At 36.4% G+C, this 21478-nt stretch overlaps 1 protein-coding gene across 1 annotated transcript in view; it reads right to left on the bottom strand.

The window, feature by feature from the left end:
* The window catches only part of cita (citron rho-interacting serine/threonine kinase a), a 130807-nt gene extending 113641 nt beyond the window's left edge, over positions 1-17166 (bottom strand). The window contains exons 1-5 of the mRNA XM_079871938.1: positions 17040-17166; positions 15773-15873; positions 12486-12627; positions 7607-7782; positions 5433-5531 (exon numbers count right to left, since the gene is read on the bottom strand). Of these exons, the coding sequence (XP_079728064.1) occupies positions 5433-5531; positions 7607-7782; positions 12486-12627; positions 15773-15871 (516 nt within the window). The 5' untranslated portion in view covers positions 15872-15873; positions 17040-17166. The remainder of the gene's footprint in view (positions 1-5432; positions 5532-7606; positions 7783-12485; positions 12628-15772; positions 15874-17039) is intronic.
* Between the last annotated feature and the right edge of the window lie 4312 nt (positions 17167-21478).

Below are 21478 nucleotides of genomic sequence, written 5' to 3'. Positions count from 1 at the left end.
TTTATATTGGATTATTACATTTCTGTGGTATTTTTACTTGAATATTACTGTTAGACCTATCTGAAAAAATATACAGCATTGTTTAATTTGTATCTTAATTCTACAGTTTTTATTTATGCTTCTGCTTCTAATGTGTTCATTCATTCTTGTTTTATTACTGACTATTGCAACAAATTACCTTATAAAAACACAAATACATTGAGTGAGCAAACAGTTCGGTGAGAAAAGTATGAAATAAATATGTTTAAAAGTATGTATAAATATGCAAAAAAAAAAAAAAAAAAAATCAAATAAAAGGAGTTAATGCTGAATTATTATTGTTCTTTTTTTCCCCCTTTTTTTATCGTGGTATTGACTTTGGTATCATGTATCGTGTACTTTTGATGGTATCAGTTCCAACTAATAGATTTTTGGTATTGTGACATCCCTAATGCAATCCCAATAGTTTGAAGAGACTTAACCCTGTAAAGCCTGACCTATACAAAATAGGTTTTTTTTTTTGTTTGTTTTTGTAATTATTGATCCATCAGGCTTTTATGGCTCATAATATAATGTGAAATAATGAGAATATGAAGGATAAACAGCTTATTTTATTCAGAGGCCCAAACTAAGCAAAATATGCAATTTGTTGCAGATGCTAATATTTATATGGACAAAAAGTTGAAATTCTGATGCTTGTAATGTAAATCAATAAGGTCTTTATTTTTTACAGTACAGCAGATTCTTACATGAAATTCATATTAATATCAATCTTCACTCTATATCTGCCAATAATGTCTTGTTATAATGCTTAGTTTTATGATCAAAGCTCTGTAGTTTTAAAACATATATTGATGATTGAAAGATGAACAAATAAACCTTCCTCAAAACCCTGATGATCATATGTGATACTCGTGATTTTTCTATGAAATTATGTCTGGATAATCAAGCAAACTTCAGCTGCTTCAATCCAGTAATTAACAATATTGAAGTTACAGTGATAGTGATTGAAGTAATAGTGAACAATACAGAAAGACGAGCTGAAGGTGGACGTTTGTGCAATTTTAGTAATTATAAAATTATAAACTATTAATCAGACGACAGAAGTAGGCCTAGTAGATTATGCGCAACTGGTTTAACGAGGCCTTAGGCTTTTTTAGGGTTAAAGTTAGTTTAAATATCTGCATATTTACAGTAGCTTCCGGAATAATAACGAACAGACATTTGAAGGAAACTCCTCCTTCTGTGGGACACAAAAGAAGATATTCTGAAGAACACCACATTGGACCCCATTGACTTTCATTGTATGTATAAAAAAAAAAAAAAAAGAGACATTCTTAAATATACGATATATATAAATAATATAAACGACATAATCATGATTATTTCAGGAAAGAACTTTTCCTCAAAGTTAAGTGAAACCCTTAGCTATAATGTCACTGAGAGTTTCATTAATAATTGAATTCGCAGGATTTCCCAGACTTCTCTAATGTTTTAATCAGGTGTTTATTAAGCTCAGCCTCATGCCAACACATCGAGACAACATGTTTGATGGCTTAAACCAGCATATTTTCTCTAAACAACAAAAGCTGGATTCTCACACTCCTGAAGGGTCACCAGGAAAATGCAGATCTCCTGTTCATTACGGATATATTTTGGTCAGATATACACGGTTAGTAACATCAAAGGCTCTTTGGCTAATTGCGAATGCAAGTGTCTTCACGCAGTAAAGGATTGTGGGATTGGATGCTGAGGGTTCGCTCTGCTGGTCTTAAGCAGAATCACAAGACATGTAAATGAATGAGACTTCACTGAGATGAGAGCAATGTTCTCTTTAGAGGAAATGTGAGACTGTCTTTCCACGAAATAGATTGAAATGAACGATTTTGAGAGCATTAGTGTCATTTCATATTTCATGTCCTTCTCGATCAACGTCTAAATGGCCGTTCACGCTCCGCGATTTTGCAGACTGATTTTTCAAAGAAAGTTGGTGATTTGGCAATGTTGAAATGAAGTGCTAAAAGCTTGGTGTGAAAATCTGAGGCTTGTTTAAGTTGCAGACATGAGGAACATGCATTTATTCTACTGTATTTTGTGTAGAGCTGCACAATATATTGAAATTATCTAAATATCGCAAATGTATACAGTACCAGTCAAAAGTTTGGAAACATTACTATTTTTAATGTTTTTGAAAGAAGTCTCTTATGCTCATCAAGCCTGCAGTTAAAAAACAAAAAAAACAAAAAAAAACAGTAATATTATGAAATATTATTACAATTTAAAATAATGGTTCTCTTTTTTAATATACTTTAAAATGTAATTTATTTTTGTGATGCAAAGCTGAATTTTCATCAGCAAGTACTCAGTCTTTGGTGTCTTATGATCCTTCAGAAATCATTCTAATATGATGATTTATGATCAATGTTGGAAACAGTTGTGCTGCTTAATATTTTTTTTATAACCTGAGATACTTTTTTCAGGATTATTTGATGAATAAAAAGTTAAAAAGAACTGTATTTATTTAGAATAGAAATCTTTTGTAACAATATACACTACCGTTCAAAAGTTTGGGAACAATAACTTTTTTTTTTTTTACGAAATTAGTACTTTAATTCAACAAGGATGCGTTAAATTGATAAAAGGTGATGGTAACGATATATATTGTTAGAAATGTTTTTATTTTGAATAAATGCTGTTTTTATGAATAAATGCTGTTAACGTTTTACTCATCAATGAATCCTGAAAAAAGTATTCCAAAAAAATATATTAAACAGCACAACTGTTTCCATCATTGATAATATCAAATCATCATATTAGAATGATTTCTGAAGGATCATAAGACACCAAAGACTGGAGTACTTGCTGATGAAAATTCAGCTTTGCATCACAAAAATAAATTACATTTTAAAATATATTAAAAAAGAGAACCATTATTTTAAATTGTAATAATATTTCATAATATTACTGTTTTTTTTTTTTGCTTTTTTGTTTTTTTAACTGCAGGCTTGATGAGCATAAGAGACTTCTTTCAAAAACATTAAAAATAGTAATGTTTCCAAACTTTTGACTGGTACTGTATATCGCAACGGCTTGCAATTACTGGGGTCATGAAGAAAAGACAAAGAGAAAAATCACTCGCTGAAAGAAATGTGTTTCTTTATGATTTGATATTTAATAATACTGATTCTATGATGTATAAATATAAATTTAAAAGCAAAATGTGTGAAAAAAAGAGTAGCTATAGCTAATAAGCCAATAAGTGCTCCTCTGCCGCCATCTACTGGTTAAAGTAGTAATTTCATGTCTTTTTATTTTTTTAATTAAAAGTGTTTGTTTGCCACTCATCTTGAGTCTTTCAGTTTACAAATGGGGACAACCTTTGAAGGATGAACAAATAATGTTTTTAGTCATCACATTAAAAATAACATTTAAACAGCTTTGAAGTGCTGGAAAAAGTGTGAAGCACTTGAAAGTCCTTGATAAGTCAATCTCAAAAGGCCATTCGAACCTTAAAATGAATAATGTAAAATTTATTAAGCATGATTTCAGTTAGCATTACCACATTAAATCCATGGTGAATGTTGGTGATTTGTGGAATGAAAAGCCTTCAATAAGTTGCTCGCTCCTGGTTTCCACATCAGCGCTGTTGTAACTCGCACATCTCTCCAGGAAAAATCCTCTATAACTCTGAATCTAAAGTAAACCTCATGTCCTCATCTTCAGGTCAATCTGAAGCTTTCTACAGATGAAAGACTCAGACACGGTTTATACAGGACAGGAACACTGAACCCTCGCTGTATCATCCCCTGCTATGATCACAAACATCCATTAGAAAGACAGACAAAGCGTGTATTTACGCCCCACCGTTGAGGCAGAGGAGTTTTAGTGCAATAACGCAGCCACATTATGCATTATGCCATTTTTTATGCCTTGATGTTGTTTTCAGGCTCTACTAGAACAGGTTTTCCTGCTTGAATGTTGATTATTTTCCTCATATTCTCCATTGTTGCGGCTCCTCTCTTCCCAGTCTGTCAGTAACGCTGTTTAGTTCCTGTCTCTATGAAGCCCCTCCTTCTGAAAAGCACACTGTGCTCTGATTGGTCGGCTGGAGCAGTGTGTTGTGATTGGTCGAGCGCACCGAGTGTGTTTGGGAAATGCCCCGCCCCTTTCCATATAATCACATGTGCTTATAATAAACAGAACAGTCCTGTGTGTTGATGTGGAGTGAATGCTAATATAGTTATTTTCATATAGTTATTATTCTTGGTGTGAATGGGCCTTTAGTCGAATCAGATCACATGATACCAGACAGACATGTGAGATCATGGGCTCTATCATACAAGCGCGACCCAAGTGTGTTTTGCTAGTTTCAGCCTGACGCAGTTTTCATTTTCACGTCCTGTTGTTTAAATAGCAAATATATTTGGGTCCCATTTGTGCGTCCATGGGCGGCTGGTCTGAGAATGATGTGTGTGTTCAGGTGCATTGTTGGAGCATTGCTATTTTGAGGAACTGAAATACACTGAGCCATTGACCAACAAAAACCTGGTCTAAAGTCAATGGCGCAATTTTTTTTTATTTAAAGAGCGCGTTAGTAATGTGTGCCTATAGGCGGGTCCACAACGCATGTACACTCTGCTTATCACACACACACACACACTCTGCTTATTACACAATTATTACACTTATCACAAATATTACACTTACACATTATTACACTTAGCCTATTACACACACACAGTCTGCTTATTACACACACACTCTGCTTATATTACACACACACACACACTCTGCTTATTGTACACAAACATGCCAAATATTAAAAATAGAAGGATTACAATGTGAAAGATTATTATTGTGTACATAAAGATATGGTGGAAAACTAGCAAAAGTGGATTCGGACGCCCTAAGTGTAACTGACCGTTCGCAAAGCCCCGCCCCCTTTAGTTACTGTTGCTATGTCCGACAAGCCACACCATGTTCTCACGCAGTGAAACACACATCTCGGAGCAGAGAGGACACTGACAACACACAGGACAGACCAGGATACTTTCTGATATGAAACAGTCTCACCTTTCAAACTTGGTAATTTTTTTACGAAATTTAAACATTAAATAGCGTTCTGTGGCTCTTTAATGTGTCGGACAGATCGCTCAGGTAAAGCGGCTCGTGAACCGATCATCTCTTCCTTCTAGTTCGTTTATAGCATCAAATAAACGTGAATGAACATCAGAAGGAATGTTGTTTTAACCGTGCAAAGACGTCAGTACACGTTCAAATCCTCCAACGTTAATCTACTAACTCTCCTGACTGCTTTGTCGGACAAAAATGGTGGATTCGGCGGATTATGATAGGTCAGATAGCCTGTCAATCAAACTCCCTGTGAAGGGTCAGTTGCGCCCTGCGCTTTAGACCATGAGCTTAGATCCTTAAACTAGGACCCCATTACTCACCAGACAGACGTGGTCCTGGTCCTGGAAAGCGTGCTGAAGTTGAGGGATCCAGGGGCTGGAGTTCAAGGCCAGGATTGTTCTCTCCTCCTCAAAGAACGGCTACACCAGACAAGAATTGAGTTTTATTAGATCCTGAGATACATGCAACAGATAATAGTAAACTCAGTCTGCCATTTTATTGACGCTTTTATGCATTTATTACAGTGCTAATAGTCCTGGAGTAACAGAAGGATAGATTTCTTGCTCAAGGACACAGTGATGATAGTAAACGCAGTTCATTCATGGAATCCTGTTGCACACAAGCACTAAAAGAAGAGTGAAGCTTCGTTGGGGAATTCTTTCACCCTATTTCTATTGAAATAATTGGATTTAAGCGGTAAAAAATTTGCAGTAAACAGTGGCTGACACTAATTCCTAATCAGACCTTTACAAACCAGAGTTGTGTTTCAGTTCTGATATTCAGTCCTGTTTCAGGCCAGACAATACAGGCAAAAACTGCTTTTTGGCTTTTCATAAAGTGTTTTTTAGTGGACAGAAAACACCCAAAATACCCTTTTAACTGTATCTTTTAGAGCACTTTATTTGCGTCTGTAGATTTTAAAGGTTTTCTCAACATGAGTTTTTCCTCCTACATTGAGCCAGAAATCTCCACTTCAGTAAAACTTTCATTCACCAAACTTTACAGTTTTATTATCTATATTCTGAAGGTTTTTACAGAGGGGTTTGTTCATATATAATTTTCCTGATTTTATACAACATTTTATTCCTAACAAAATGGCGAAAATTTATTTATTTTTGGCTGTTGACAGTATTTTCTGATTTGTAGAGTGATAAATAATGGATATCCCAAAATCCCCTCAGTAAAAACCTTTGACTCTAATATATCAAAAAAATTAAACAAGAATTTTGAACCTGAATTATTATTATATTTTTGTTCTAGAAATATATGCAAATTAGTGCATATTTAATTAGATAGCGCCTCATTTGCATATTTAAACATAACATTTCTGAAAACTTATAGTACAAAAAATGTTGGCAATTATTAATGTAATCAATCAACTGGTGAAGTATGGTGATATTTATTAGTTATTGTTTTACTCTATTCACCAGGGGTGTCTCTTCTTAAGATACTGTTTGTGCAAGATATTAAGGTACGTTTTTTCTTTAGTGCTTAGAAGCAAGTAAACGAGATCTTAGACTTTGCTTGTCACAACTTGTCACATTTCCCCCGTTTAGGACAAGTAAATTGTCTGTCCACACACTGAAAAATCAGCAAATCAGAACATATCAGTAGTTCCTGCGGTGCGAACGCGCAAAACACCAGGAACTTCCACCAATAGTTCTAGGAACTATGAAAAGGTGCGAAAACCCCACATGTATATTACGTGTTCAATATACAGAGTTTCATCGCCATCTACTGGCCTGGCAGCAGAATACAGCGTTTTTAGTCTTTTTCGCGGATCCGTGTGAATGGGGATCGTTTTGTCAATGGTGTCGTCTTGCGCACAAAACTCAAAGGAAAAACGGCTCTGTTATGTCATGCAAACATACCCTTCGAAAAAAGGGTGAATTTTAATTTCATGCCATCAATACGAAGCTGTGACGAGTAGGATTTTGCATCAGTGATGTTTCACAGTTGGCCGAGAGTAGCGTGACCGAATAAGAAACCAAACGACTGACATAATATGTGACCCTGAAGCACAAAACCAGTCACATGGGTCAATTTTTTTTTTTAAATTGAGGTTTCAGAAATCATCTGAAAGCTGGATAAATAAGCTTTTCATTGATGTGTGGTTTGTTAGGATAGGACGATATTTGGCTGAGATACAACTATTGTAATATTCGAAACATTGAGAAAATCTCCTTTAAAGTTGTTCATTTATGTTGGCGATTGTGCTGCATTCACTCACACAAATACATGTTTGATATATTTACGGTAGGAAATGTACAAAATATCTTCATGGAACATGATCTTTACTGAATATCCTCATGATTTTTGTCTAAAAGGAAAATGGATAATTTTGACCCGTACAGTGTATTGTTGGATATTGCCACAGATATACCCGTGCGACTCGAGACTGGTGACGTGATCCAGGGTCACAATATTAACATGCAACTCAAAGCTTTCTCCAAGTCCTGGTCAGGGCACAGTACAGCGCTTCACCGTAACTCACCTTGTCCTGAGAACGCAGGCTGGTTTTGTCCATGATCTTCATGGCGTACACGTCTCCTGTCGCTCTCTCCTTCACCACCTGCACCTCAGAGAAGTGTCCCCTTCCCACAATCCCCCTCACCTCAAAATCCCTCTTACCAGGGAGCAGTTCCTGAACTTCAGCCACCACTTCACAATCTGAGACACACAAACCAACACCATCACAATACTACAAAAACAAGGCGTGACTGATTTCATGACACACAAGTAATGATGAAACTGGAGGAAAGGTATTCATCTTTGACATTCAGCGTCATGTTGAATTATTGTGTGCCTGACAGAGTTTAGTGCTCAACTCATGAGTGTGGGAGAGAAATATATAAATAAAACCTTAAATGTTTGTAAGGCCACTTGGACATTTTACATTTGCAATTAAATAAAGCAAATTATTAATTAGTTCCATCATCTAGCACTAGCATATCAGGAATCATTTCTTGAAGTCAGCAGCAATGTGCATAAAAACAGTTTGTTCCCTAAAAAAGTACAACCATCTTTATTAAATGTAACTTTACATGCATTTACGTTAAAGGGGTGGTATAATGCCCTTTTCACCAGATGTAAAATAAGTCTCTGATGTCCAAGAGAGTGAGTGTGTGAAGTTTTAGCTCAAAATCCACCACAGATATTTTTATATAGCATGTTAAAATTGTCACTTTTTGAGGGTGAGCAAAAACACGCCGTTTTTGTGTGTGTGTCCCTTTAAATGCAAATGAGCTGATGCTCCCGGCACAGGGGGCGGAGCTTCGAGAGCTTGTGTCCTTTTACCTCACACACACACACACACACTGAACATTTAAAAAACTTTTAGCCTTTTATGTTCAAACCGAAGTCAGACAATGATGGAGACTCGAGAAGAAGTGACAACATGTAGACAACCTTTCTGAATGGTTAGTTGAATTTATGTAGCTTATGTGTATCTTAGCTTATCTTCTAGTCATTGATTAGCATATTCTGTCTTGATAATCTATAAATCGCATTCCCGGGGGCGGGGTTTATGTAAATGCTAGGGCTGGTGATGTCACTAACCCGGGAGGAATGTGGTGTAGTCTCTACCAGCCGTTTGTTGTAGTCCTTAAAAAGCGATTTCTGTAAAAGTAAATATCTCCCTTTGCTTTGAACGTTGAGTGTTGTAACTTTGCAGATGTTGTTTATGATCAAACAGCAACATTACACACTAACTAAAGTTAGAAAAGTCAAATCATAATCAACCACCCCTTTAATATATTTTTTTAACGAAGTAAGAAATAATCTGTTCATCATCTATTAAAGTAATTAATTATTATTAAATGAATCATTAGCTTATCAGTCAGAGTTCCAGTACCACTGTATTACTAGAAATGTCTGCAGTGAAGAGTGAAGTTTTGTTCTGTATTTAAAGGGGGGGTGAAATGTATGGAAGTAAAATAATGTCAAATGTTTTTGAAACAAAAAGCCTGTTGAATTGCACTTCTTGAAAAAAAATAGGCATTGCATTAACCATGCTTGCATTTTAATGCATTGTATTTTTAGGGCTTGCATTTTTATGGGCTGAAATTCAACATGGTTGAATATTTAAGCTGTGAATATTTCAATTAAAAACATTTCAAACACATTTTCATTATTAAAAATTCAATAATCCATATTCACCTTTCATATTTCACTTCCAAAATATTCAAACTGTTTAAAAATACAACCTATAATATTCAACAGGCAATTTTCGGTCCATTTTATTTCGCTTTGAAAATTCGCTTCCACAAATTCAGTGGTTCAAATTCGACAGAAAATATTACGTTGACATCCATGAACTGCAGGAAGAGCAGTAGATTACCGAGCGTACTCTCCATCTGCTGTTAGTCGGCTTCACCAGCAGGTGGTGCAAAAGCTCGTGTTGTTGACGAAGACAGAGCAACAGTTAGAGCAAGCCATTCATTCATAAAACTCATCAATGCAAGTGTATTTGTGATTATTATGACGGCGGTTTTATGTTAAATTCAGTGTCTTCACAGTTACTTTCCCTGTGTAGCCTACAAGCATCTTTCTCTACCGTGAACAAGATTATAATGTCATTCCCCGATGCGGATATACAGATCCAATATTACATTTTTGAGGTTGACATATATTTCTCTTGGTTGTTTAGTTGCCTTAACTTTATATTGTGGCGATGTGCTGCATGCAAGCTATTAGGGGGCAGTCATGGCCTAGTGGTTAGGGAGTTGGACTGGTAACCCAAAGGTTGCTGGTTCGATTCCAGAACTGGTGGGAAATGACTGAGGTGCCCTTGAGCAAGGCACCTAACCCCTAATCGCTCCCCGGGCGCCACACAAAGGCTGCCCGCTGCTCTGGGTGTGTATCCACGTTTGCAGTGTGTGTGTGTTAACTACTCACTACTCTGCTCCTAATGTGTGTGCATTAACTTGGATGGGTTAAATGCAGAGGTCAAATTCCAAGTATGGGTTACCATACTTGGCCGTCACGTGTCACTTTCACTTTCACTTAAGGATTCACCAGCTGGACATATAAAACGCTTAACGTAGCTTAATGGACTAATTACAGTGATATAAAAGACCAAACTCGTTTAATGCTGAGCGTTTCCCAGTGATAGACTGGCATAAAGTTGGCTTGACGTTGGACATTCGCACATTTAGGGACCGTCTCTAAAGTGTAGGCTATACGACTTTGGTATACACGTTTCTAACTTCAATAGCATTTGAATAGAACAACTTACAGTCATAAAACCAACTATAAAGTGTTCATGTAGTGTCAGGCATACTGCGCACCCTTTGGATTTTTTTATATTTATTCAATTAAAGTTTGCTATTGAAGTTAGAAACGTGTATGCTAGTGTTTTATGCAACTTTTGAGACGGTCCCTAAATGTGCGAATGTCCAATGTCAAGCCAATTTTACATTTATTAGGCTACATTTAGTCATTTATTTAGCAGACGCTTTTATCCAAAGCGATTTACAGTTAAACTAACAATAGGAGGACAACAATATGCAAGTGCTATGACTCTTCCCAGTTTAAGCTAATGCAATACACGTAGGCATAGCCTTTACTATACTATACTGTAGAGAGAGAGAGAAGAGAAGAGAAGAGAAGAGAAGAGAAGAGAAGAGAAGAGAAGAGAAGAGAAGAGAAGAGAAGAGAAGAGAAGAGAAGAGAAGAGAAGAGAAGAGAAGAGAAGAGAAGAGAAGAGAAGAGAGAAAGTGTTAGTATTGATCAAGTGTTGATTTTATGCCAGTATATCACGAAACGCTCTGCATGAAACTTTGCGCGTTACGTTCATATTCTTAGTCCATCGAGCCTATAGCCTACATCCCCAATAAGATGCTTGTAGGCTACACAGGGAAAGTAACTGTGAAGACACTGAATTTGACATAAAACCGCCGTCATAATAATCACAAATACACTTGCATTGATGAGTTTTATGAATGAATGGCTTGCTCTAACTGTTGCTCTGTCTTCGTCAACAACACGAGCTTTTGCACCACCTGCTGGTGAAGCCGACTAACAGCAGATGGAGAGTACGCTCGGTAATCTACTGCTCTTCCTGCAGTTCATGGATGTCAACGTAATATTTTCTGTCGAATTTGAACCACCGAATTTGTGGAAGCGAATTTTCAAAGCGAAATAAAATGGACCGAAAATTGCCTGTTGAATATTATAGGTTGTATTTTTAAACAGTTTGAGTATTTTGGAAGTGAAATATGAAAGGTGAATATGGATTATTGCATTTTTAATAATGAAAATGTGTTTGAAATGTTTTTAATTGAAATATTCACAGCTTAAATATTCAACCATGTTGAATTTCAGCCCATAAAAATGCAAGCCCTAAAAATACAATGCATTAAAATGCAAGCATGGTTAATGCAATGCCTATTTTTTTTCAAGAAGTGCAATTCAACAGGCTTTTTGTTTCAAAAACATTTGACATTATTTTACTTCCATAGAAATGCTATTTCATGCATACTGAGTTTTTTACACTGGTAAAGAGTTGGATTCCCATGCTAAACATGGACAAAGTTTCAAAAACTAAGTTGTACGTTTGAAGGAGTATTTTTGTTCCAAAAATACTCCTTCCGGTTTGTCACAAGTTTCGGAAAGTTTTTTTCGAGTATGGCTCTGTCTTACGTAAGATAGGGCGGAATTTCCTTATATGGGTCCTAAGGGCACTTCTCCGGTAAGATCGCGGCCGCGCGCGCACTCGTAGACCAGAGCAAGAGAGTGAAAGCAGTTCGCCATCAAAGCGCCCTGCCCGGCTTTTGGGAAGTCAATGTCACCAAAGAAGTGTGTTTTTGGTTGCCAGGGCAAGACAACCCTGCACAGATTCCCAAAGAACCCGGCGTTAAGGAACCCGTGGATGGAGTTTGTTTTCCTGAGCATAAACGGAGGTTGTGTAAGACTGTTGTTCCCTGCATTTCGACAATGATTGTTTTATGAACAAAGCCCATATCGACGGATTTGCAGATCGTCTAATGCTTAAGGATCGAGCAGTCACAATGATAAAGTTTCGCGGTCGTGCGTTGGAACTGGACGGTGAGTAAAACTGTTTGTTGAACAAATGTCTCTGTGTGTTGTCACTAGCTTGGCGCGTTAGCACAGCTAAGCTTCACCCACACGGCCCGCCTCCAGCCGCTCGTTTTTTTCCGGAAAGACTCAGTACAGCCTATCTTTCTGTTAAAAATTTAATAAAACAAAAGACTTTTTGGAGATATGAAGGATGCAATATTACTCTATAGGTACTCAAGATTAACAGGAGATTGAGTGAAAATGAGCATTTCACCCCCCCTTTAAAGATAAAAATTGTCATCATTTACTCGGTCCAAACTTGTATGCCTTTCTTATATGAAACAGACACTTACATTTATTGACAAAGTTGGCCACATGTTTGATCTTCATGAGCTCCGGTGTGGCGCACTCGTGATAGAGCAGAAGCAGAGCATCGATCAGTCCTTCTCTGGTCACGCCGCTCACTCCTGTGGAGCCCAACACACTGCACTTGCCCTGGACACACACACACACACACACACACACACACACACACACACAAGGTTTCATACAGGGAGACGGTTTGAACACAAATCTATCAGACTATACTTTACAGAAATGCAATAATCACATCTTTAAATGCAGTTACAGACACACCAAACATCTAGTAAGAACAGGGGTCTATACCATGACGCCAGTTTAGGGGGCTAGACAAGTTTCAGTTTAGTTTGCGCAACCCTGGTTCAGGGTTCCCACACCTCGGTTCACTTCAGATTGAAGGACTTTCCAGGTCCAACAGCCTCAAACTCAAGGACTTAATGTGGGGACACACTTATTGTGTCCAACAACAAACGTTGAGGTTCCATCGCAGTAGTTTCATGCAAGTGTGGACCGTACCATTTTTAACCACCGCGGCTAGAAGCAACGGAGATAGAGAACGACTTCAACTTCTTAAGCAAGTGTCAACGTTGAATGACAAAACGCTAGTTTCATAAAGTATCATTCTTTTCAACATTCCTTATTTGTATATTCAAAAATATTTAAAATAATCTAATTTAATACAGTTATAATTTTTCAATGTAAATTATTTAATTTTATTGGTAACAGCCTAGTGTCTAATTATTTTAATTGAATATATTGATCAAATTTAAGACTTTGAAATGAAAGATGGAGCATACATTTAATAAAATTAGGGGGAAAATGCCCTTTATAAAAGGTACAAAAAATTATTCTGAGTGTTTTCAAACAGTGATGTAGTGAAACATTGACAATTTAAGCTTGAAGGGAGTAAAGCCTCTGTTTAGGCTATTAAGGAAATGTAATTTTGCCAAAAGAAGAACTTTTATTTTAAATAAATGTTCATTTTAAATCAGCCTACTTCAGTGTGATATGTTACCATATTATCATGCTTAACACTGAGAATTTGAATAATTGTAATGTGATGATCAGATGCAGATATCTAAATCAAAGAATATAGGCGGTTTGCGGGTGGATTATTTATTTTTAATAGACTTCGGGTGACTCAAAGTGCACCAGATTAATGAATTTATCTTTATAATGTGCAAAATTGTCTTCCGGGGGGCATGCCCTCGGACCCCCCTAGAGATACCAAGCTCCACCAACAAAAAAATGTGGGAAACACATTAGGCTATATGATGATCTACGAAAAAAAAATACACATTTAATTATCTTATTATTAAAATACATTATTATGATTTTACCACCTCCGCCTCATTTTGAGCCAGGAAAAACCCTGAAATAGGCAATAGGCTTCTTGTAAAGGTATTACTTTTACCAGTAATTAGAATGGTATTTCAGTGCACTTAACTTCTAACTTTTGGGAGTTGATAAAAACAGTTCTCTTTTGGATATATAATAACAATGAGATATTCTGTAGCCTACTGATTATCAGTTTGTCGCATGTTTAGACCTTGTATGTGTGTTGCACTTGGCGATCGCAGTGGGGATTGATATGGTAGTGGACCATGATGGTCATAGAAGAAGTGAAGGAGCAGTACCCCCCAATTATGGTGGGGTAATTCGCACTCTGCGTGTAACTAGCGTAAATCAGGCAAGCTAGTGCGCATAGGCCACGAAGTGTTGGTGAAATAACACATTAGCGGAGCGGAGGGAATCATACGGAATTTTATCCAGAAAACTTCTTGCACAAAATAAATTCAAGCACTTTTAAAGGACCTGTATCGGTGTGTGTGTATTTTCAACAACTTTCCAGGGCCTTGAAAAAATGTTTTCAGATTCACAAGCTTTCAAGGACCCGTGGGAACCCTGCTGGTTTTTAAGCACCATGAAGGTGGTTTGGCTTTTAGCAGTGTTCCTCGTCATAGTAACTAACGCTCCACGGCTAACCTGGTCCGGGTCAGGTGATGTTCCAGGTAAGAGGTTGCAAATAGGGGTGTGCCGGTTTCAGAATTGGTGATGACGGTTATGACGTGAGTCAAATGTGACGGTTCATAACATAACCGTCGGGGGGGGGGGGACGTTCGTCTGTTATAGGACAATTTAGTTTGAATAAAGGAGCAGACACTGATTAGCTATTTGATCGCCTAAATTAAAAAAAATAAAATTAATATTTGTGTAGTGTTCAATGTTGTTATCGATAGAGATACGCAGATGGGGTATTATTTCATCCGCAACCGCATCACAAAACTCATCATCCGCACCAACGTTTTTTGAACAAATTTCAAAGCCGCACCCACCCGCCATCCGCCGATTGTTGTGCGGTCTATGGACGATGCAATGCTCTGCTGATGCGAGCCGCAAGAAAGCCCTTGTCTGTTCTAGAAAGGATGCAGCAAAGATATTTAATGCTAATGTATGAGGCATAGGCCTACGCTGAGTTTCATTCATTTACGATGAGATGCGCTCTAGTTCACAATGCAATGCAAGTGAACGCGGCGCACCGGCGCATCCATGTCACGGTTATTATATTGTCATTTGCTTTTTATTTATTAAATACATGCAATTGGTTGATGAAACATTTATTAAAATTAAGATACAATTTGTACAAAACGAAATTCGCTTTAAAGAAAGGCTTTTAACAATGCAATGCAAGTGAACGCGGCGCGCTGGCGCCTCAATGTCACAGTTATTATATTGTCTATATTTGCTTTTTATTTATTAAAAACATGCAATTGGTTGATGAAACATTTATTAAAATTAATATACAATTTATACAATACGAAATTCGCTTTAAAGAAAGGCTTTCTACAAAGAAAAACTTAATGAAGTGGTAAAAATCATGTCTGACGATTTACAAAACAAAACTTGCGTTGGTACTTGGCAAAGAATACAGTTGAAAACGACGTAGACCATTAATGACACAGACTGTTAACAATTGTTTTTAATTAGTGTTTAAACATTCTCTATGATAAAATTTTTTTTGTAAAAAGTATTTTAATAACACGGTTTTGGCGGTTATAGAGATCTAATGACGGTGTTCGACTATAACCGTCGGTCTCACGGTTATATACTAACCGTCACACCCCTAGTTGCAAACCGAACTTGGACCAATCAGCAGTGAGCAAAGTGTCACATGTGTGATGCGATAAAGTCACTCCACCTGTTTCTACTCCACATTTAAAGGTCACTACACAGCAAATGATTTTTAAAGACACAATCATTGATCACACATGACTCTCACCTGGAGAAGCTGATTGAGTCGAGCGCAGCGGATCGTGATGGAGTCGCCGGCGGCCAGGTCTCGAACACTGCCTTGACCTCCATACTTAAACTTCAGCATCACTGCAGGACAAACATCATCAACACACTCAATCAATAGACCTTATTCAGAGCAGCGCCATGACACGTGTGAAAGCGAGGCTGTGAGGGACAGACTTGCCGTGTTTCCAGTGGCATCCGCTGTAAAAAGCTCCTAGAATTACTTACAATTTTCCACGGCTTATATTGTCAACTGAAATTTCTTGGAAAGATATTTCCCCAGTGTTTCATGAGCAGAACAATCCAAAAACACATTAAAAGCCCATTGAAAAGATGCACGTCTGTCCCTCCCAGCCTCGCTTTCATTCCCATTAAAAATTAAAGATGGCGCTGCTGTGAATAAGGCCAATACAACCTGCTAATGATGATGTCCAATTGCATTATTTGCTGTGTCCCAATCCTAGTAGTTATCAATAGCTTTTCATCAGTGTTGCCTATATGATGCTTTTTTTCCTCTTCTTTTTTCATTGTAAAGCAGATTCGTCAATTTGTGTTGTTTTAATAGTGCTAAATAGATAAAGTTGCTATTGCTGGCTAGCTAGCAGAGAAATGCTGTCCAAGTATCCACAGTTCACTAGGATCTGAGACACATGTAAACTGTATTAGTGATGATAATAACAGCTCTAAAACACATAACAATGGAATTATCAATATAAAAATCAGGCTTGAATTAAACTAAAAGCTTATAAACACAAAGCAGATCAAAGATTGTGGCATTTTTATAGATTTTAAACGATCCTTCTTTCTTAATTCTAAGTCTTGTAACGTTATGTAAATTATAGTTATGCGCTTTTATTACTAAGTTAAACGGAATATTTTCATTTATTAATTTTTCACACGAGAGGAATATTTATACTGAATATTAATAAAATAATCAATTTAAATTCATCTGTGACCGTGTTCAACAACATAGTATAACTTATCTAATAATTTTCAGGATAACAAACATCAAAACCGATGAACTGATACTCTCATACATCAAACATGACAGCAAACTACCAGTGTCATTCAACAAACAGATTATGAGAATAAAATGACATCGCTTCTGAAATCATTCATAACGAAATTTGACATTATTTTGACATCGCGCGACAATATTTCAGCTTGACACTTTCCCTCGTCATTTCATAACGTTCGTTTTTAACAGACACATCGAGAACAGTTCGACAGAAAATGAGAAATATGCTCACCGAGTGCTCATGTGAGAATATTTGAGCCAATAAAATAGATTAATCTCTAAACTTTAGATGAACATCGCTGACTGACGCTGACTGACTGAACCTTCAACGTTTCCTGGGAATTTCAAATTTTGCGCGTTCAGCGCGACAATTCATTGGCCGACGCACCCAAAATACGTCACGACGTTCGCCTAAGCTCCGCCCACAACCATCATTCTCCGCGACAAATAGTTTTGTTGTTGTTATTGGGAAATAAATACATACATTATGAAGTATATACAACATAAATGTGAATTATAATATAATTGCTAATTGCAATAATTGGGAATAGATAGCTAATTTTTTGCAACAACAAAAAAAAGTACATTGATGATAAATATAAACTATAGTCTATATAAATAACTCTTATAAATGAAGGTCAAGTCAAGCACATTGCATCATGGGATATGCACTAAAGTAAGAAGCATGTTAATATTCCAAACATGATGATCATTGTAAGGCAAATCAGTTTTATTTGTTTAGTTCTGCAGGGAATATTAAAGAAACATTTCAGGACTTTAATGCTTTAAAAAGATGATTCAGCTTTCTCAGTGTTAGAAGCCGAACTCTGGATGAAGTTTTGTTTACATCACAACACACTGACCTTTGACACACACACCCCATCTGACGAGCCGCGGAGAACAGCAGCATTTCTCTTATCGAGTCTCATTGGCTTGTGAAGATCTGGTTTCCCTGGCGATGCCTGTGAGCACCATGGCAACAGCCTCCCCGAGCTGGGATGGAGAGAGACATGGGAAATCATAGAGACATAGAAAAGAGAAAATAGCCGTCTAGAATAGGTAGAAACGATCTGAGGCGACGGACGAACAAAACCCTAAATACACAAATCATCTCATAATCAGAATTTGTGGAGACCAAATGTAATCATATAAAGGAACAGCTCATCCATAAATCCTAATTCTCACACTATTTTGGAGCACAAAAAGAGATGTTGCATTTATGCATTTAAAAAAAAAAAAATCATGCCATATTTGCATCAGGTTTCATTCAAATTGCTTAGAAATCTGTTCACTGTGAATTTGAAATCTACATTTGTTCTGTTAAAAAAATATGATCAAGATTCATGTTTAAAATTCAACTATAGCTGTGAAACAAGCAATATTCAATTCATTAAAATGCATGTGTCAGGAAACCCAGAACACACAAATTAACATATAATCAGGATTTTGGAGATCAAGTATAATCATTTAAAGGAATTTTAATTCACTCATAAATCCTAATTCTCACCCTTATGTTAATTTGGAGCACAAAAAGAGACGTTTAGCAAAATCTTGACCACAAAAACACTGTTTCACGAGATTATTGCAGATAATTCCCATGCATTTGGATCGAACATAAACTAATAAACTGAATGTGATGCATATTAGTCAGGCATGCATAAATTAGTTGGATTTATGCATTTAAAACAAAATCATGCATATTTGCATCTATATGATTGTATTTGAATAATCAGATTTATTCAAATTGCTTAGAAATCTGTTCATTGTGAATTTCAAAACTACCTTTACTCTGTTAAAATTATGATCATGTTTAAAAAATATTGAAATGAGCAATATTCAATTAATTAAAATGCATGAGATTGAAATCAAGTTGATGGTAAATATATAAACAACCTGATTATTGTGTTTAAAACACATTCAGTTCATCAGTGCTGTTACAGAAATCTGTTTCAATATAATAATTGATAATAAAAATATGCATCACATTAAGTTCATTAGTTTACGTGATCCATGCGGATGGAAATATTAAATGCAATTCAAATACATAAGTCTTAAAGTCCCCCTGTGGTGTAAATCCAGCTTTTAATGTAGTTTATGTGTCTATGTGGTGTGTTTAATGTGCTTTAAGACACACCATGTGTAAGTTCATAAGTCGACAGCATTGCTGAGTATTTCCTCCTTAAAACTGCAGTGAACCAAAGACAGTCTCAAAAACACGCTTTGAAATCGCTGGTGTTTCTGACGTCACAAACTACCTTGTAACCAATCAGATCAACGTGTGATCGTCAACCAGTGGATCTCTGAGCTGAGTGAGTGAGTGGAGGCGGGGCTCATTTGCATATTCATAGAACCGCGCATACTAAATGAGGCGAGGGTGTCGAGTTACATTCAAGCGTGTTTTAAGGGATTTTTCAAAGAAAAAACTTTTAAATATGTAATTTTGGTGATCAAAGATGAGTTTTAAGGGATAAATGAATGAGGCCTTATCATTTAAATAAATGTATTATTAATGATCTTAAGTGCTTCACACACGATGGAGACACGACCTCTCGGGTCACGGCACCATCTGGAGCTGAAACTACAACACCAGACGTCATGCTGCGTTTACGCTGAAGGTTTAATGCACACACATGATCTTTTGACCATTTCCCACCGGTTTACACACGACTGGTGTCTGAGATCTGTGTTTACACCAATCCCACTTACTCTGCGATATCCCTCTGGTTTTGAATGGCTGTGCTATTAAAATTACTGGTAACACTTTACAATAAGGTTCATTAGTTAACAATACATTAGTTAGCATGAACTAATAATGAACTGCACTTATACAGCATTTATTAATTTCAACATTTACTAATACTTAATTAAAATCTTGTTAACATTAGTTAATGCACTGTGAACTAACATGAACTAACAATGAATAGCTGGATTTTTATTAACTAACATTAAAGATGAACAAAACAGTAACAAATGTATTGATGATGGGTTAGTTTATGTTAGTCAATGCATTCATGTTAATTAATGAACCTTATTGTAAAGTGTTAATAAATTATTTAATTACTTGTTAGCATGGATGAGTTAAAACTGGAATGACTGATGACTGAACAAATATGAAAATATAAGCATTTGTTCACTTAAATGACTTTAAAATAAAGTCACTACATTATATAACATGAGCAGGGGTCGATTACTATAAAAGAAACATACTTTAAAAAAAGAGTCATGTTTATTAAGTCTGAATTTATTTGATCAAAATACAGTAAAAACAGTGAAATATTATTCTAATGTAAATCATCTGTTTTCTATGTGAATATATAGTAAAGTGTAATTTATTCCTGTGAATTTTCCGCATCATTACTCCAGTCTTCAGTGTCACATGATCCTTCAGAAATCACTCTAATATGATGATCTGATGATCAAGAAACATTTATGATTATTATCAGTGTTGAAAACAGATCATATTTTTGTGGAAATCGTCATTAACTATCATTCAAAGATTGGGGTAAGGTTAAAAAAAATACTAAATTAATAATTTTATTCATCAAGGATGCATTTAATTGATCAAAAGTGACAGTAAATACATTTATAATGTTACAAAATATTCTATTCCAGATAAATGCTGTTCTTTTCAACTTTCTATTCATCAAAGAATCCTGAAAAATGTAATTTTTTCAGCAAAAACAATTTTCAACATTGATAATAATAAGAACCAACAGCAATAATTGCACACCGATAATATTTGATCATCATATTAGAATGATTTCTGAAGGATCATAGAAAACAGCTGATTTACATTGCAATAATATTTCACTATTTTACAGTATTTTTGATCAGATTGTAAAACAGTGATCAGTCAACTTCAAAAGCAAAACCATGTCAGTAATTCTATCAAACTGTAGATCTGAGTAAAACAGAAGTGTTTGTCATGATGCAGGGTTAGAGCGCCACCTTGTGGTGGAACGACTGCAGAAACAACTCAAGCGGTTTGTTCTTTTAAAATGTTTATTATGGTGTTGTTGGGACAATGGATATGAGTAATATTTCATCTTTTCCAGTGTACACCAGATCATTACACATACACACAGAAGCACACATACGCACGTGTGAGTGTCCACATGCAGACATGCGTGTTCATCATATAGAGCGGACCTTCAATCATATCAACACACATTAGCACAGCGGTGGATCCGTACGGGCGTCTGTACAGACTCCACGAGCAAGAATCAGTCGCTCACACAATCTGTGCAAAACTGACACTGAAAGTGAACGTTTCAATCATCGGGTTGTGAAATACATCAGTCACATGATCACTGTTCTTCACGGTGAGAGACTCACTAAGATCATTTACTCGCCCTCATGTCCGTCCGAACCCGCTCTTCTGTGAGACCCTACAGGAGAGGTTTGGCAGAATGCTCACGCTGCACAGAAGGAAGGAAGCGGCTGGCGATGACGTGCGGGAGAGTAAATGAAGACAGAACATGTGTTTCTGATGACGACTCAGCACTTTCACATGAGAGTCAGCGTTTCCTCACCAAATGTGATCACGTTCAGTCTATGGCACCAGATTCTGTGGAAGCTTGTTTCCGACACAGGATAAGAATGGGGTTTTTTTTAAAAATAAGTGGGTATTATCTCACAATTCTGACTTTTTTCTTGCAACCACAATTCTGA

The sequence above is a fragment of the Squalius cephalus genome (genome assembly GCF_949319135.1).
Source record: "Squalius cephalus genome assembly, chromosome: 5".
Taxonomy (NCBI): Eukaryota; Metazoa; Chordata; class Actinopteri; order Cypriniformes; family Leuciscidae; genus Squalius; species Squalius cephalus.
Note: the sequence above shows the minus strand (reverse complement) of the source record. Positions and strands in the feature narration are given on the sequence as shown.